Genomic DNA, 18,215 nt, shown 5'->3' with positions numbered 1-18,215 from the left:
CCTGAGCCGAAGTCAGACGCTTAACTGACTGAGCCACCCTGGCGCCCTGACTCTGTTGTTTAAACTATACCTTTCTGATGCCTTCCAGTCTCTGTCCCCAGATTAGGACCACCAATCGTACTGTCTTGGAGACAGGGTGAGGATATGTCTTCGTGTCCCATTGCCCTCCTTGTAGATTTCAGGTCTGGAGCAGAAGGCCTTTGGTCCTTGGGTTCTGGGCCCCTTTCTACCCTTTTGGTCACTGAAGTTGCTTTTCAGTGCTGACTGTCTTTTCTTTCTTTCTTTCTTTCTTTCTTTCTTTCTTTCTTTCTTTCTTTCTTTTCTTTTTTTTTTTAATTTTTTTTTTCAACGTTTATTTATTTTTGGGACAGAGAGAGACAGAGCACGAAAGGGGGAGGGGCAGAGAGAGAGGGAGACACAGAATCGGAAACAGGCTCCAGGCTCCGAGCCATCAGCACTGGGGTCGGCCCTGGGCTGGGTCACGATCTCGCGGTCCGTGAGTTCGAGCCCCGTGTGGGGCGTTTAACTGACTGCGCCACCCAGGCGCCCCAAGTTTTTTTTTTTTTAATGTCTGTTTATTTTTGAGAGAGAGAGAGACAGAGTGCAAACGGGGGAGGGGCAGAGAGAGAGGGAGACACAGAGTCCGCGGCAGGCTCCAGGCTCCGAGCTGTCAGCACTGAGCCGGACTCGGGGCTAAAACTCTAAAACCTCAAGATCATGACCTGAGCTGAAGTGGGACACTTAACCGGCTAAACCCCCCAGGCACCCTTCAGTGCTGATTTTCAAAATGTTCTGGCAAATAGAGTGTTAGTCAGGTTTTGTGTTTTTTGAAAATTTATCTGATGGAGACGGATTTTATCTTACCCCCCCTTCCCCGCCCCTGGGTACAGAAAAAGCTCTCTGGTTTGAAAAATGAGTCTCTCCCAGTAAATGCCCTCCTGTGTCCTCTCCACTTGTGCCCTCCGCCTCTCTCCGTCTGGCTGATGAGACCAGTGGGCAGGATGGCCGATGATCCAGGACAGCGAGGAACAGGGGCCATCTGAAGGGCTCTCGTCCTTCAGATGGGGACGTGTCCTTGGAAAGTAGATTCTGTTTTTGCCTTTCTGAAACCTTGGTATCGTTCTTGTGTTCGTTACAACCTCGTGGAAGGGGGCGAGGCCTCGGAGAGACACGGGTAGGGAGAGGAGAGTCCTGATTACGGTGTGCGTCGTCTGGGAGGACCCCCATCCTTTGGGGTGTCTCCTCCCGCCCCTCCCCTGCCCGCCGCTGCCTCATTACCCGGGACAGTTGACTTCTCAAAACAGAAATTGCTTGCATTTACGCAGAGCTGAATGACACGGGAATGGCGAAATGCGTAATAGAACCCAAATCCCGGTGCAAATTGCCGCTGATGCTAATGGAAACGTTTTAGCGTTTCTGCTTCCCACCTGCCAGAAGAAAGAGGAGATGAGCCACTTGTGTGTTCATCCTGCATTGCTACAGAGTCGGGAGAAGTGCTCTCCTGAACCTTTCCTCCTTTCGAGGGATTTACGGGGCTCCGGCGTCGTGCGTTCTTTAAAAAAATCGTGGTGAGATACACCTAACGGAACGTTTGCCGTGGCCACCGTCTTTAAGTGCACAGCTAGCTGAGTGGCATCACGTACGTTCACACCGTTGTGCGGCCGTCACCGCCATCCGTCTCCAGAACTTTCTCCCTTTCCAAGCTGAAACTCTGTCCCCGTGAAACACTAACCCCCGTTCTCCCCCCCACCGCCCCCCCCCCCACCCCGGCCCCTGGTAGCCACTGCTTTCCTATGTGTCTCCTTGAACTCCACTCCCCCAGACACCCCAGGGAAGGTTGTCCTTCGGTGACTGGCATGTTTCGCTCCGTGCAGTGTCCCCCAGGCTCATCCATGTTGTAGCACGTGTTAGCGTTTCCTCGCTTCTTACGACCGAACCCGCTTCCCCTGTATCTCTGTGCGCCGTGTGCCCGGTGAGCCGCATGGCCTGGGTAGCCCGGTGGGACAGCCGTGGGACGGCTAACTCTGTGTGGCTCGCTGTGACCCGGGCCCGAGCCAGAGGTCTGCCCAGTGTCATTGTTAGGAAAGTAAGTGGCTGAGTATCCTTGAAGGATACCCTAAAAGCAAGCAACATGGGGCGCCTGGGTGGCTCAGTTAGCTGAGCGTCCCAACTCTTGCCGTCAGCTCAGGTGGTGATCTTGCGGTCACGAGATCGAGCCCCACATCAGACTCCACACTGACAGTGCGGAGCCTGCTTGGGATTCTCTCTCCCCCCCCCCTTCTCTCTGCCCCTTCCCCATGCTCTCTGTCTCCCCCTCTGTCTTTCTCTCTCAAAATAAATAAATAAATGTTAAAATAATCACATACGTTAAGTGTAATATACTTATGTGGAACATTTAATTCAGATAAGCAAAAATAAGACAATTGTTCACACATAATTCTGCCACCCCAAACTAACCACTGTTACTCTCCCACCGAATGTTTCTCTGGACTCGTTCTGGGCATGTGTCCCACCTGACTGAGGTGAGCCGGTGTCTGCCTCCCCTCGGCTGCGCCGAGCCCAGGGACAGGAGGCCTGGAGCCCTAGACACAATTTCGGAGTCAGCTCCTGGGCCTCTCAGCGTTTCTGTGAGTTCTTAGGAAAAAAAATAGGCAAGTCTGCGAGGTGAGTAACATTGCTGACGATTTGGAGGAGTACCTGAGAAGTGTCCCCACACATGCCCCTCTCTCCCAGCGGTAGCACCTCAGGGTTCTCCCTGCGTCTGTCCTGGAGGCCACCTCCCTGCCCCCTCCCCCCTCCTCCCTCCTCCAACCCCCCTCCTCCTCCCTCTTCCTCCTGGTTCGGCTCAGGACAGGCCACAGACAGCCCCTACCAGCTGGTTATGTCAACATTTTTACATATGTGGCACCACACTGTATTTCCACCCGTTTCTTCCTGGAGTTTTCCATCACAAACACCTTTTCGTGTCCGTCAATACCCCCTCGACAGCATTTTCAATGACCGCAGTGTATCCATTAGCATAAGCTCCTTGAACTTGTCCTGTGTTGTAGGACACAGAGAGGGTTTCCAGCGAACATCTTCTGAGGTGACTCTTGAGATGCCCTTAATTACTTCCTTGAAATAAATTCCTAAAACCGAAACCGCAGGGTCAATGGCAGTGCGTGTATTTAAGGATTTTTTTCATCTTAATCGCCAAATGGTCTTCCAGGGGGAACGATTTCCTTGCATCTCAGCCACCATCGGAAAACAAACCCTCTAATGTCCTTTCCCCCCCACCTTCCAACAAGTAGCAAAGCAAAAGCGAGGCCACAGATCAGGTCACCAGCCAGAAGTGTGATAGAGCTATTAAAGTAGAATGAGTTTGGGGCGCCTGGGTGGCTCAGTCGGTTAAGCGGCCAACTTCGGCTCAGGTCACGATCTCGCGGTCCGTGAGTTCGAGCCCCGCATCGGGCTCTGTGCTGACAGCTCAGAGCCTGGAGCCTGTTTCGGATTCTGTGTCTCCCTCTCTCTGACCCTCCCCTGTTCATGCTCTGTCTCTCTCTGTCTCAAAAATAAGTAAACGTTAAAAAAAATGTTTTTCTTTAAAAATAATGTAGAATGAGCTTAAGCTTGAATAGGTAGAAGTATAGGTAGAGCATCCAGAATAATCCGGATGGCATCTAGTGCCGTGTGTGCTGACAGGCCACCCCTGAAGTATCCCGTTCCCTTCCGGGCACAGGGTTTTCCGAGTCGTTCATAAGTTAGAGCAGGTCCAGATGATGATGACTCAGACGGTGAGGGGGCCGGAAACAGCATCTGATGAGGAGCACTTAAAATAACTGGATGTTTCTACGGAAGGGCCTAGGAGGGGAAAATGGAATCGTGATGTCCAAATATTTGGAAGGCAGCCATACAAAAGAGGCTGAAGACTAATTTTTTTTTTTTTTTTTTTTTTTTTGGAGACTCCCAGAGAGTGAAAGTTACAGGCAAGCAATTTTTATTACGGTATAAGAAAGCCGATGTCAACAATTCCAGCTGTCTGGTGAAACGGGCTGCTTTTGAAGCAATGATTTCCCCATCATTGGAAACTTGTAAGCGGTGGCTAGATGCTAGGGTTTTTTTTTTTTTTTATTAGTATTGAAAAACATTTTTTTAATGTTTATTTTTGAAAGAGACCGAGCGTGAGCGGGGGAGGGGCAGAGAGAGAGGGAGACCGAGAATCCCAAGCAGGCTCCAGGCTCCGAGCTGTCAGCACAGAGCCCGATGTGGGGCTCGCACCCACAAGCCATGAGATCATGACCTGAGCCGAATCAGACACTTCACTGACTAACGCCACCCAGGTGCCTCTTTTATTATTATTTTTAAGTGTTTATTTAATTTGAGAGAGAGAGAGAGAGAGAGATGAGCAGGGGAGGGGCAGAGAGAGAGGGAGGGAGAGAGAGAATCCCAAGCAGGCTCTCCCCTGTCCGCGCACCGCGAGGGGCTCGAGCTCGCAAACCACGAGATAGATCATCACCTGAGCCGAAATCAAGGGTCAGACACTTAACTGACTGAGCTGCCTGGGCACCCCTTAGAGGACAGGGGTCTTGGTGAAGAGACTTTGCCACCCGTGTATCAGCTTCGGTTCTGTTCACTCTGATACTTGTACTAATATTCAGGATGGAAGAGATGATTAGGAGAGACCATGGACATCAAACCAAATTATTCATAATTAGACACTGTCACATAGAGGGAGAATGAAGAGTTTCTATTTCAAATTTGGAAAAGGAATCCGCGAAGATACCTGGATTCCAAACCAAGTGTAGACGTCGTAATGCAAAGCAGAACTGTGTCCCCGTGTGGTTTTTTAGTTATTTTGATGGCACCAAATAATTTTAAATAAATTTTAAATAAATTTAGATAAATTTTAAATAAATTATTTAAATAAATTAAGAACATTGACCCTGTAGCGATTCTGATTTTTTTCCTCTGATGTCTTCTTTAAGTGATTAAAGTGCTTGTAATCTTTGCATTTCCTATTTCTTCATCCTTAAAAACGCGTTGTGTAGGATTTCTTATTCCAGGAGACCGTTTCTCATGAGTGAGCACCATGTCCTGTCATACCAGCTACCCAGTGACAAATGAAAATAAAGTGTCATTTACGTGTCGTTGTCATTTAAATGGACACATTTGTCTGTGATCCTAGCCCTGACCCATTCTCTTCCTTCATCTGGTAGCATGATGACCTTCTAGAGGAAAAAATAGGAAGAATTGTTTTTTTTCTTTGAAGCATAGTTAAAACTACAGTCCGTTTGAGATCAACCAGGAGGTCAAAATAAATCTGAGAGCTTTGTCCTTTGATGTAAAATACGTTCTGTTTCCCTTCTTGGCTGCTTTCCGGGAGGAAGCGGCTCTGTTTTATACAGACTAGCGTTCAGTTTGTTTAAGGCGTCCTTCCCAGGGAGGATTTGAGTGAGGCACTGCGGAACGGCCATGATACCGCAGCATCCAGAAGTCTCCAGCCACCCGAATCCGCTGGCCCGGTGGGACCCACACCAGCCACGTCACTTTTGTCACTCTCCTTCCCCGCGTAGGCCTGTGAGTGTGGACAACAGGCCAGTGCCTGGGGGCACATGTCAGCACTTGGGTTTTCACACGTTTTGTGAGGTTAACCCTTTGGAAGTTCATTTGCATAGATGGAGGTCATTGTTTCCTTAAAGATGAGGCCTAGGGGAAAAACTTTTAAGAAAGAAATGGCATGGTTTGGAAATGTATTCTTTTAAACTGAAACAAACTGAAGGAGTCCTCCAATGTGAGCAATTCCCTGGCTCTAAAAGTGTCTTTTCCAAAAGATCAGTTGTAGGGTTGGTTATTTAGGAGAGGAGAATGAGCTTTCCCGTGGAAATGCTGTCCTGGGTGGCACTTAGGACCCCCGCACCAGCTGGAACGGGCCCCGACCTCAGGCCACAGAGCAGGGGGCTCCCCCCTATGGACCTCAGCACCTGTCCCGCCTGCAGCCTCCGTCTGGGCCCCGTGGACCATGCATGGTTATGAGGACCAGCTGGTCTCTGCCCGCGGGGTGCCCTGCTGTCCTCCCGTGTGGATTGGATTGGGGCATGTGTGTGTGGCGGGTGGACTGCTAATCCTCAACTAGGAAGAAAAAGATTGGGAAAAGCTTTGAGAAGTAGCTCAGGAGGCTGCTGGGGGGGGGGGGGGATTAGGAGGGAGAGAAGAAACTCTGGATTCAAGAAACTTCAGGCTGCAAAACTTGTCCTGTGAAGGAGGCAGGTGTAACAGAAGAATGTGAGTGGGCAGGTGTAACACATGAGTCAAAGATGGAAACAGGGGCACCGGGGTGGCTCAGTCAGTTGAGCGTCCGACTTTGGCTCAGGTCACGATCTCACCTTCTGTGAGTTCGAACCCTGCGTCGGGCTCTGTGCTGACAGCTCAGAGCCTGGCGCCTGCTTCGGATTCTGTGTCTGCCTCTCTCTCTGCCACTCCGCTGCTCATGCTCTGTCTCTCTCTGCCTCTCAAAAATTAATAAACATTTTTAAAAATTAAAAAAAAGGACGGGAACAGAAAATGAAAGAAATCGTTGGGGCTGAGGTGTGTGTGGCCAGGGGAGCGCTGTGGTAACGGCTGGCACTGAGCGGGCACGCACGTGTCTGAGGCATGGACCAGCACATACAGGTGGCTGGAAGTGTCTTCTCACTGCCAACCCTAGGGACCCCTTCCTTCCCCATGGGGCCCTCGAGCCGAGTCTGATCTTTCCCTTCAGGCCCGGGCTCTTGTCCCAACAGGCGGTTGCCCCGGGCCTCACTCTCCCCTGTCTCCAGACACTGTTTCTTGTGCTAGAAGGCAAGTAGGGGACCGTGCCCTTCAGCTAGCCCACACTGGCAGGCCTCGGAGGTCAACCCGAGGGTGCGGGGAGTGGGGGGCGGTGGGAAGTAGCCGGCCCTTCCCTGGACTGGCCTCTGCTCCCAGCAGAGACCGGATCTGGCAGGTGGGCGGGCAGCAGAGGAGGGCCAGGTTTCCAGCTCCACCACGGATCCGTGAGAGGGGCGACAGGACAAGCCGAGGCTTCGGGGATGGCCAGGCCGTAGAAGGGATTTGCGGGATACTGCTTGGCGCTATTCAACATGCACCGTGTGGCAGATTTGAGGCCCCTGCCTAGAAGCGGAGAGAAAAAAGAGCAAAGAAACCAGGCAGCGAAGAGAGCGGGTGCAAAGTGCACTGGGGCTGGGGAATGGGCCGGAGAGTAGGGCCAGCCCCCACTCCCCCCACCCTCTGTGCTCAGAGCCGGGGCATCAAGGAGAGAGTGCAGAGCTCGTCAGTTTCCATTCGGTTTCCATCACCTTTCTATAGACACTGATATTCACGGGCAAAAGGGCACCCATGCGGTTAGGAGGATATTGTGGGCTCATCTGGGTGAAGAGGTGTGCGAGGACCCACGGCTGTCTGCAATTCCTGGGGGGAGGACGGGGCATACGTGGTCATCTCTGTTTTCAGGGGTGGACTTGGGCCCCGTCCTCGGCAGAATTCGGAGTTAAATTATTAGAGGGTTAGGGAGCACTTTCAAGGCCCTCTGTGAGCAGGTCTGTGGAAAAGCTGTGGCTGGAATGGAGTCATGTGTGAGGAAGAGGGAAGAGGCATGGCCTAGGACGAGGCCACAGCTGCGGACACACGGGAGGGCCTCTGGGAGGTGGTGGCCATGTTGAGAAGCAGCCCTACCTTGCGCTGGGTGAGCCGAGACCCTCACAGGTTCAGGGTCCACGAGGGCTGGGCTTCGAGGAGAAAAGATGTGCTTGTGGGGACCCGGGACTCATCCTCAGGTGCAGGCAGGGTCTTCCTGAGCAGGGAGTTGAGGGGGCAGGTGATTTGGGGGGATCATCTACGTCTGTACCTTGGAGGTTCCCCCTCTGAGCGTCCATCCTTGTTCCTGCGGCCAGAATCGTATTCCTGGAGTGCAAATTTGATCGGCCCTCACCCGCTCGAAACTTCTGTGCTCCCCAGAATGTGGACTTATAGTTTGAGCAGTTGAGCCAGGGGTGAGCCTCGGGGCTGGGCACGGACTGGCCTTCTCCTCTCCTGTCACCCCTGTCTTCACACATCCTTCCCTCCATCCTGTTGCGTCTTCCCACACAGCCCTTCCGTGCGTCAGGCTTCTGCTCGTGCCTCCAGACCCAGCCCAAATGCCCCTTCTCTGGGGACTTTTCTGAGCCCCTGTCCCTGGATTATAGACTCCTTGTCCACACCACTTGTTGGCATACCTTTCCCACTAATGACATATACAGCTCGAGGACAGAGGCTACATTCCTTTATGTGTGCTCATGCGCCCAGGCTTGGCATCTTCTCCGTACTGGCCCGTTTCACCCAGCTTCCGGAAAACAGAAGGCAGTGAATGTTTTCTCCAGAATTAAGAACTTCCTTACAGTGAGTTTGCCCAAAATAGAATGGCTGTCTTACGAACTGAGTAGTTCCCCAGGACTGCAAATGTTAGCAGGAACAAAAGGCTGAGATGCCCCTTAAAAGAGAGTTTTCGTGGGGCCCATGGGTGGCTCGCTTGGTTAAGCCTCTGACTCTTAATTTCTGCTCAGGTCATGATTCCCAGGGTCATGAGACCAAGCCCCACATCAGGCTCCCCACTTAGTGTGGAATCTCCTTGGGATTCTCTCTCTCTCTATCTCTCTGCCCATCTCTCCCACTCGAGTGTTCTCTCTCTCTCTCTCAAGAAAAGAAATAGAATCTTCCAGCCATAAGATGTGACAGCATGGGTTCTGGGGCTCCACGGGAAACCCACCCCACCCTGTCCCACGCACACATGGCCTTCACAGGGAGACCCTCTCCCTCCCTCCCCTTCCCCTTCTGGGCAGAAGGGTGGCATCTCCTTCTGCAGCTGGCCTCAGGGTGGGGAGGGGGCAGGATAGGGGGGGCACCCCGAGGAATGGAAGATAGGCTCCTCAGCACCGTACTTCCTGCCTACGCCCCTGGGATATCCCCCCTAAGGAATTCCGAAGCCACTCAAGTGAGACACTGAGGGGCCTCGCTGATCACGAGGCGCAGACTTAGATGAACTTGGCCACGGGCCCCCTTCTCCCTAAGATCAGAGGCAGAAGGTGCACGTGGGCAGCAGGGAGGTGTGGACTCTGCTGGCCTGCACGTTCCGGCCTGTGCTCACCTGGGCAGGTGCCCACAGGAACCTTGGCAGACGAGGATCCCCTGCAGTGCTTCCCACTCATTTCTCAGGGTCAGCTGCAGAGGTGGGACACCCCCCTGGAGGGGCTGGACGGGCTCAGCAGCTCTTGATGACCCTCCCAAGTGAGGCGGCCACACCCGCAAAGTGGAGGTAATTGTGTTTGTGTTTAGCCGGTCCGCCTACTAAGCCAGTTCATTTTGGACGGTCGGTTGTCAGTGGCTTAGGAATTATTATCGCTGTCATCACTATCATTTTTCGTAACAACTTCAGAGGCAGAATGTTCTGATTGCATACAGACTAGAGGCTCAGGAAGGGTGGGTGAGCTGGGCCCCTGCTCCTCAGCCTGTGTTCCGTGAACGCTGGCTGTGGGCCTCCAAGCCCCATCCGTCCCGGGGGTTGGCATGGGACCGCTGTTAACCCGGCGTCCTCAGCTTCTCTGCACTGGGACCCGTGATCTGACCAGCAGGCTCCAGAGGGCAGCACCGTCAGCCAGACGAACAGAAAAGCCGCTGTCCAGCACAGGCGGAGAGCGCTTCTCAGATGCGGGTGTCCGCACAGTGATGCCACCCCTGAGAGCCGTTTTGAGGCTGGGTTCCTCCGAGCCGCGTGCAGGATTTGGGGTGCTTTTTTAGGATCAGTCTCAGGTGCCTTGGACCCAGGTGGAGACCACCTGTAGGGTTGGCCAGTCTTCATGCATGTGGTGTGCGTCCCGTGCTGGTGTCTGTGGGTAAGAACTAGCAACAAAACAGGAGGTTTGGCCCTCTGTGAGGAACTCTTTCCCAGTCCAGCTGGGAGGGGAGGGGAGGGGAGGGGAGGGGAGGGGAGGGGAGGAGGTGTGCCTGTGGCAGGCATTGGGGGTGGGGCAGATCCAAAGATCCTACTTCTCAGAGGAGCTTGACCTTGAAGGACAGGGAAGGCTTGAGCCGTCTGTGCTGTTCACAGAGGGGAACAGGGGACCCAGGGAGGCTGCCAGAGAGAGGGCTGGAATCTGGAATCGGGGTGGGGATCCTCACCCAGCCCCATAAGTCAGCGCGAGGTCGCAGACAGGTGGCTTGTCCTGCCCGCACAGGAATCTTTGGGAAGAGTCTGTTTGACAGAAGCCTAGGTTTCCACACTCATGGGTCCGCACGGCTCCTCCTTCTCAGAGAATCTGTCTGTCGTCCAGAAATGGATTTCTTCTTAAATACTCTCATAACTCATTTAATAAGCAAACAATTTTCCCAGGCGTTCTTAGGATAATGCCCACTTTCTCCTCGTGTGTTCTTTAATCGCAGGTGGTTTTCTATGGTCTTTGGTGATGGAGCTGCTTTCTGGCTTCTCCTGCAAAGTTTTTTGGTTTTTTTTTTTAAATTAAAAAAAATTTTTTTTAAATTTTAGAGAGAGAGCAAGAAAGCACTAGCAGGGGACGGGGTGGAGCGGGAGAGAGAGAGAGAGAGAGAGAGAAGGAGAATCTTAAGCAGGCTCCACACTCATCACAGAGCCCGATGCGGGGCTCGATCCCACGACTTTGGGATCATGACCTGAGCTGAAATCAAGAGTCAGACGCTCAACTGACAGGGCCACCCAGGCACCCCCTTTTCTTGTACAGTTTTATATCTTTGGGGTATTTCATGGCCTCTGCTTTCTGCCTAGCTAGCCGAGTTCACTGTCTGTAGGTGTTCGTGTATTTTTTGTTTGTTTTCTAAAGCTCTTAATTTCCAATGCACTTTCTAAAAATTTTACAGTGAAAGAAGTACACGATGATTTATGAATGGCATTTTTTAAAAGTCAGGCTCTTCAGACATTGTACCTGTTGTTTTGACTGTTTCTCTCCAACGTGTAACTGAGGCCCAGCCTGTTCCGTCGTCTCTGCATCTGACTGCTTCCCCTAATGCCTGGGTTGGGATGGGGCACGCATGCCCTCTGAGAGCCATGCTCTCTCTTTCCTGCCTCTGCTCTTTGGGTGGCTCCAGCCCTGGGAATTCAATATAGTACAGAACTGGTTTCTATAACGGTTCTTTAGCCCAGTGGTTTTCGGATTATGGGGTGTGACCCATTATTCGAGCATGAAGCCACTTCTGTAGTGCTGCACCCACGTAAGAAAAACAGGTCAAATAGATCCATCTGTTCACACAGAGGAAGGCTGAAACCTTCATTTCAATTGTGTGCCTACGTATGTGTGTTCATGTGTCGGGGACATGATATAAAATGTGTGTCATAGTCAAACGTGTTGGAGAGTCCCTGCTGTATTCTGACATATTGCTGAACTTCCATGACAGAAAAACCAGTTATAACCTGTCTCCAGTAAAATGGTCACATGCCTTGGGAAAATTGTCCCAAGGCAAGGCAGAGTCCACAAAGGTCCTGTGGAAGATGTTCCCAAGTTGGAAAGAGTCACTGTGGGCTGCTTCAGAGGGGGTTCCTGCAGTCTTTGGAGGATGGCTTCTCCTACATTACTCCTACTCATTCTTCAATTCTCAGTTCAAATATTCCTTCCCCGGGGGAAGCCTTCCCTACTCCCCCTGTCTACATCGGTTTCCTCTGTTAGGTACCTCTGTAGAAGTACATTTCTTAGTATCAGAACACCTAGCTCAGTTGTTCATGAGACAGTGATTGGTATAGTCGTTTTATTACTATCTGTCTCCCTCCATCTCCTAGAACATGACCTCCACTGGGCAGGCATCAGGTCTGTTTTTGCTCACTGCATCTGCAGGAGCCAACACAATGCCTAGCATATAGTCCACACTTCGTATACACCAATGGCTTGGGGCCAAGTCCCCACAGTCACCCGACATCAGGAACCCCGTAAAACCCTCTGCTGTACTCAAGTCTTTTCTAGAAGGGGGGAAGGTTTTCTATTACAAGGAGATCTATAGGTGGGATTGAAGCCCCAGGAACTCAGCAGAAGCCTTGCCCCACACAGGCCAGGAGTAAGCCGACTCCCTTCTTACTGTCCCCAGCGCTCCCGGTGAGGGTCACGGAGAGCATAAGCAGAGTGACAGACAGAACTTCTCTTGGGTGACAGTCCCTTCTCTGGTTGTGGCTGGGGCTCCACGGTTCCTGGTTCCTCGTGGTAGTAACAAATATTCCGGCCTTTACACATTAGTTGGAACCAGCTCATTTGGATTCCGTAGTAAGCACTGCAGATATAGATCTTAGCTGAGGCTCTGATTTGTGTTAGTCCAAGCACAGATGGGTGGTTTTTTTCTTCCCTATCCTCAAGAGTCTGTGAGGGTGAAGGCAGAAAGGTGGGGCGAGAGGAGGATCCAGAAGTATTTCCAGGGTTGCCCTAGCATGAAAGACATGTTTCCAAAAAGGTGTTTTGGAAACGTTTTATTTTAGGCGGGAGAAAACGCTGACACTCTGGCCAGCTCCCATAACCTAACCAGACATTTTTCGGGGGCACGGCGTCGTCATAGCCAGGGAGCTCGTGAGTTTTGAAACTGCTTTTCCATTTGAGAGAGCGGACCTCTGTGACCCCAAGCATCATTTCCACGGCAACCAGCTGTGATGAGATGGGGGTTCTGACCCCGCGGGACAATCGCAGCAAGAAACAGATGAGCTTGTGGATAGAAAATTTACTCTGTGGCCTTGAACAGATCTCATGTAACCGAATCTCAGTTTCCTCATCTCTGAACTAGAGAGAGAAACGGGACGTGCCTTTGATTGGACGCGGAGAGATCCATGTTGGAAAAGCACGCATGTAGGTATTGTTGAGTTTAACTGAACAGCCCAGCGTTTGACAGGAGGCAGAAGACCTGTGGCCTGCACACATGTGCCTGTTGTGGGTAGCTGTCAACAGGCCTGCTCTCACATCTCTGGCCAGCACCTCATTCTTTGCTAAACTGGCTTCCTGGCCGGTCCTGAATGGGGTAAGGTAGTTCACTGCCACCCCAGGGCCTTTGCACCGCAGTTCCCTGAGCATTTTCCTATGCTGTTTCCAGAGGGCTCCGTGGCCCACTCCCTCCCTTTGTCTGGGTGTCTACTCAGACATTAGAGCCCCTATCAGACACCCCACAGAAAACGACCCCAGGACTATTTGCCCCTTAAGGCCTTTTCTTCAGAGCACTGTGACCATTGGGAATTTCATAAGCTTCCTGGGGATAGTTTTTTTAATTTTTTTTTTTTTTCTTTTTTTTTTTTTTTTTTTGAGTTTGGTTCAAGTTTGCTACACCTACCAAACTGGCACATAGTAGGCCATTTAGTCCTCACGAAAAACCTTTTTTCATTGTTTTAAGTTCATTGATCTTTAGGAAACTCTTATTTCACAGAATAAAATAAAAACAAAAACAAAACCTGCCCAAGATCATAAAGGTAGCAAGCGGCAGACAGGGGTCTAAAAGCCAGGGCGAACTTCAAGTCCTGAATATTCTCTCTGCCTGGAGTCGGTCTTTCCTTCTGTCTTTCCCTCTGAGCACTGATGCCTTTGCTGTGTCTCTGGGTCTGCCTTCATGATGCCCAGGCCTGCCCAGCCTCGCCCCAGCCTGCAGTGCTCTTTCCTCTAGATCCAGCTACAGCCAATACTGCCCCTACCCCAGGTCCCAGTACAAACTCCCCACTCCGCTGTCCTGTTCTTGGAGAACCTCATGCTTGGCCTTCTAGAGTGGCAACAGCTAATCTGATCACGAGTCAGGGCTGACCCACGCATGGACAGGTCACCTTGGCCCCATTCCCTCTTGAAACGTGTGCTAGAAGGTGTCCGTGCTAGGATTGGTTCCTCTCACCTCCTCGTGGGGTCAGACGTGGCAGCAGCTTCGAGAAGAAGCCCTGAGGAGCGTCTCACCGAGGGATGTGGGGATCGCCTGTTCTTTGTCATGTCACGTTTAAACACTTACTTTCATGTCACCCGATGTGACTCGACAGGATAACCTTGCGTGTAATTTGGACATTATCTTTCTCACCGTAGCTGGGATGCTTCTGGGCCTTACCGTAATCCCTGGAAAGGTGCAACAAGCAGGTAGCAATCTCCTTTCTGACCAAGTGTGTGTGGAACGATGCTTACGGATACCTTGGCTGGCACAGAATATCGCTCACTAGACAGCACAGGAGGTCCGAGTCTCGTTGCGAACCGTCAGCATCCGGCTTTCCAATCTGGGCACGTGACGATGCTTGCTTGGGCTGTCTTCAGCTAGTTTGTGGACGAAAACTGCCATCAGAGGAAGCCGTGGGCTTCTGGTAACACCGTTCACGTGGCATATGCTGGCCTCTGCTCTCATTTTCACCTCGTCCCACACCCTCTGTCTGCTCTTTCTCTCAGGAAAAGTGCGGTGGCGGGACTTTAACCAGGAAGCTTACGTCGGAGGGACAATGGTCCGCTCCGGGCAGGACCCCTACGCCCGCAACAAATTCAACCAAGTGGAAAGTGATAAGCTTCGGATGGACAGAGCCATCCCGGACACCAGACATGACCAGTAAGTACTCAGCTCTGTGTCGGCCTGGGGCCTCCGCTTGCTTTCCCACACCTGGTAAGTAGCTTTGACCACGACGCAGCATCTTTCTTTTACTCTGGGAGACTGAACACGCGTCGTGTCTCTACGGGGCGGTAAAACTCGGAAAAGGCATATGGCATTGGGGGCTCCACTCCCTGGAAGAGACAGGCCCGCTGGGGATGGGATTCTAGTCTTTCGGATCCCCCAAGGCAGTATCGAGAGGCCGTGGGTGGCTGGTCAGAGGGTGGGGGGTCAGCACGAGAAGGGCATGTCATCTCTCAAACCCCTTCCCAAACACGCGTAATTTGCCATAGTTCGTAGCGTCGTCGGAAAGGAAGGAAATCTGAATTCTTGCTCTATTAGGACAGCTTAACTCAGAAATGTTCTAGAGACTGGAAAGGCGAAAGGAACAACCCCGGCAGGGCGGATGTGAAACTGAGCTGAAACACAGAGACAGAGGAGGACTACGTCCTTCTCTTGACTCTTCAGGGATCTGGGACCCGAGGGCGGAGGGTACTCCGGGGTTCATCGGGCTCGGCTGATGAGGTCTCCAGCGTGAGTTTGTCACCGCTTACTGTCAGGCCTCACTGCCGCTACACCTCTCAGCCTTGCTGGTAAGAAGCTCTGACTGGGAGGCTGGTCACATGGAGATCATTGGGGGGGTTGGGCTTGTTGTTAAAAAATTGGTTTTTTTTAACAAATTGGTTGGGCAGATTGTTAAAAAATAAAGAGTTGTATTTGGAGGACAGCTGTTTCCTGGCTGTTTGGTAGGCGTTCCTGCTCACTGGGTTACTTAGGGAGTCATTCTTCGTCATGGATGACACATCCACTGCGACTCAGACACTGTGTTAGGGTCCTGGGATTCCAGACAGAAGAGTCTCTGGCCCCAGTCCCGTTCTGGATGGGGATGGGGCAGGGGTGGGGTGGGGCGGGTAACAGGTGCACCAGGAAGTGAGGGGGGGTGGTACCCCAGGGCTTGGACAGTCTGCTCTAAAGCAGTGCAGCCAGGGCCCCCAGGAGGTAGGAAGGTCAGGAAACGCCTGAAGGAGGGGGGAGTCCTGAGCTGGAGGCATCCAGAAAGAAGGACAGGGGCAAGGCCGTGACAGGCAGCGCTGGGCTTCCAGAGAGCCCATCAGCGATCGGATCGCCCTGCGTGTGTGTCCCAGGGACTGAGAGGAGGGTAAGCTGGCGAGGGACAACAGTCAGCTACCTTACACGTGAACACTTCTTCAAGTTTGGCTTGATTTTGTAAATTAGTAGCATGCACGGAAAGGGTGTTTTCCTCTCCTGCTTTCAGGGGAACTTGACTTAACCGTGTCGGTTAACCATTTAGCTGCCAGGTTATCACTCCCTTTGCTTAACGGTCTTTTTGCGTGTTTGTTTTATTGCGTGTGCGTGTTCTAGACAGCTCTGTGCTCCCACAGCAGCTCATAAGCAGGTAAATTTACAGGACTTTTGGACCAAGGAGTTAAGTGCGCAGTGTGTGTGTGTGTGTGTGTGTGTGTGTGTGTGTGCGCGCATCAGAGAGAGAAAGAGAGAGAGAGAGAGAGATTTAATATATGAAACATATGGCTGATATATAATTATATGTGGTACATAATATTAAGAATCTTACCGTTTTTCTAAATCCAGTCCAGGAGATGGTCTTTGTTTAATGTCTCCTATAATCCATTCATTTTTTTTTTCACAGGCAGCTTTGTTCAGTCTTTCGGCTGTGCTCCCGATTAAATTCAGCAGGGTTAGCTGTTGAGCAGCCTATCTAAAAAGGTTTGCTGACCTGGGATCCACGGACCCCAGGGAGCCCACACGGAGGCTCTGGGACCCTGCGAGTCCTGGAGCTGTGTGTATGCACATGCCTGCATCTCTGAGGAGAGGTCACAGGTGCCGGTGTCCCCACCCCCCCCCCATCCCCAGGCTAACCAGACTGTCTGCCCCCCGCCTGTGCGAAGCGCTCCTCGGGGGCACTTACACGGTCCTTGAGAGTCAGACTCTGGACACAAAGGTTGTCTTCATTGCACGGAGACGGAGGGGAGGGTCCCCCTTTGTTAAAAACCTGCCCAGTGATTAGGAGCAGCGGACTTAAGGCCAGAAAGGGGCACTGTGGCTTTTAAGAGGGGCTTGGCCTAAACTCAAGAGCGTGGTTGACGTTCCAGCAGAATCTGGCTCAGAAACCTTACCTGGTGGTTTGAATCAACTGCTTCGAATCACATCTCCATGAGACGGTGTGAGTGTCACTGCACCGTTGGGTTGTGAGTGGTTTTTCAGCTGTGACTTTTCCTTAGAGCTGAGAGAAAGTAGTGTCTTTGTGATGGCTCATCAGTGTGTGGGCTTCAAAGTCCCCCAAATTAAATATATGTGCGTATATAGCTTTTTTTTTCCAGTTTTTTGAAATACGAGTTTGTCCAAGCAGATGTTTGACTATTCCTCCCATGGTGGGATGTGTTAGAGGTGAGTTTAATTTTAGTGCTAGCGACAGTGGCATTTTCATTTGCATGTGTTAAAGGAACAGCTGGGATGCCTTCCGTGTTGGTTTGACTTTGGCTAAATTAATGTCTCCCCAAGTCAGTCAGATGCCTGAAACTGAGCCAATGTGCTGTCCTCGGAGCGTAAGCTCATACTGAATGTCAGGTTAAGGAGATCAAGCTGCCTCTGTGAATCTCCCCCGACCTCCACCATACCTCTCATTGAGAACTATTAAAGCGTTTGACCTTCTACATAAATGTTTTGTTTTGTTTTGTTGGTTTTTTTTTTTTTTTCCGTCTCGCCGTCTCTCCCTTCGTCTAGGATTATGGACACGTTTGAATTCAGCCTTCATGTGTGATAAATCTGAAAGCCATGCACGTGGTTCATTAAGAACAAGGTTTTTGGAGTCACGTAGATCTTGGTCACGATCCCAGACCCTCCAGTCCTTAATCCTGTGGCCGGTAGCATTTGTACGATGATGGCACACGATCACCTCTGGTTACCATGAGGAGAAACACGATGTCTACAAGGTGCTGGTTTCTCCTCCCTTGAGATTTTGTTCAGAGGCACCCTTAGCGAGGCGGCCCTTGACCTCGACCACCTCCCCGAGGAGTGCAGCCGCCTGGCCCCCACCCTTGATTTTCTCCATAATTCTTATCACCACCCACACACCATATGTCTTACTTATTTACATGTTCATCTGTCTTTACCCATTAGAATAGTGAGATACTGCCGCCAGGATCGTTATTGGACGACTGGACGGCATTCAGGAAATTCAGTAAATATTTGTTGAGTGAATGTATTGCTCAGCACATATGGTGAGCGCCTACTAAGTCATCAGTGATACTAAGAGTCATGAAAGAATAAGGGAGATTTTTAGCAGTAGAGATCATATGAACCCCATGACGAACCCCACATAAACATAACGTGTTTACATTCTTCCAGGACTGAAAAGCAATGCCATTACGTCCCACCCTTTATTTCCTGTCCTTCGGGATAGATACAAGGCATCAGGTGTTCAGAGCCTTGCAAAAACAAAAACAAAACAAAACAAAACTTCACATATTTGGGCAATGTTTTATTTACCTTTTTGAAGTATATAAAATGTACTGGGCACCCCCCCCCCCCCCCCCCCAAAAAAAAAAAAAAAAAAATACATACATAGAAGCAAGTAGCCTAGAAAAGCTTGT

At 51.2% G+C, this 18,215-nt stretch overlaps 1 protein-coding gene across 4 annotated transcripts in view; it reads left to right on the top strand.

The window, feature by feature from the left end:
- Positions 1-18,215, top strand: part of GALNT2 (polypeptide N-acetylgalactosaminyltransferase 2) — a 194,846-nt gene that overhangs the window by 111,105 nt on the left and 65,526 nt on the right. For all 4 annotated transcript variants that reach the window (XM_040464851.1, XM_040464847.1, XM_040464850.1 and 1 more), the window contains exon 3: positions 14,391-14,544. In XM_040464851.1, the coding sequence (XP_040320785.1) occupies positions 14,391-14,544 (154 nt within the window). The remainder of the gene's footprint in view (positions 1-14,390; positions 14,545-18,215) is intronic.

This window comes from Herpailurus yagouaroundi, unplaced genomic scaffold (genome assembly GCF_014898765.1).
Source record: "Herpailurus yagouaroundi ecotype Mexico unplaced genomic scaffold, PumYag 530, whole genome shotgun sequence".
Taxonomy (NCBI): Eukaryota; Metazoa; Chordata; class Mammalia; order Carnivora; family Felidae; genus Herpailurus; species Herpailurus yagouaroundi.
The sequence above is the reverse complement of the archived record's forward strand: the minus strand, read 5'-3'. Positions and strand labels throughout refer to the sequence as shown.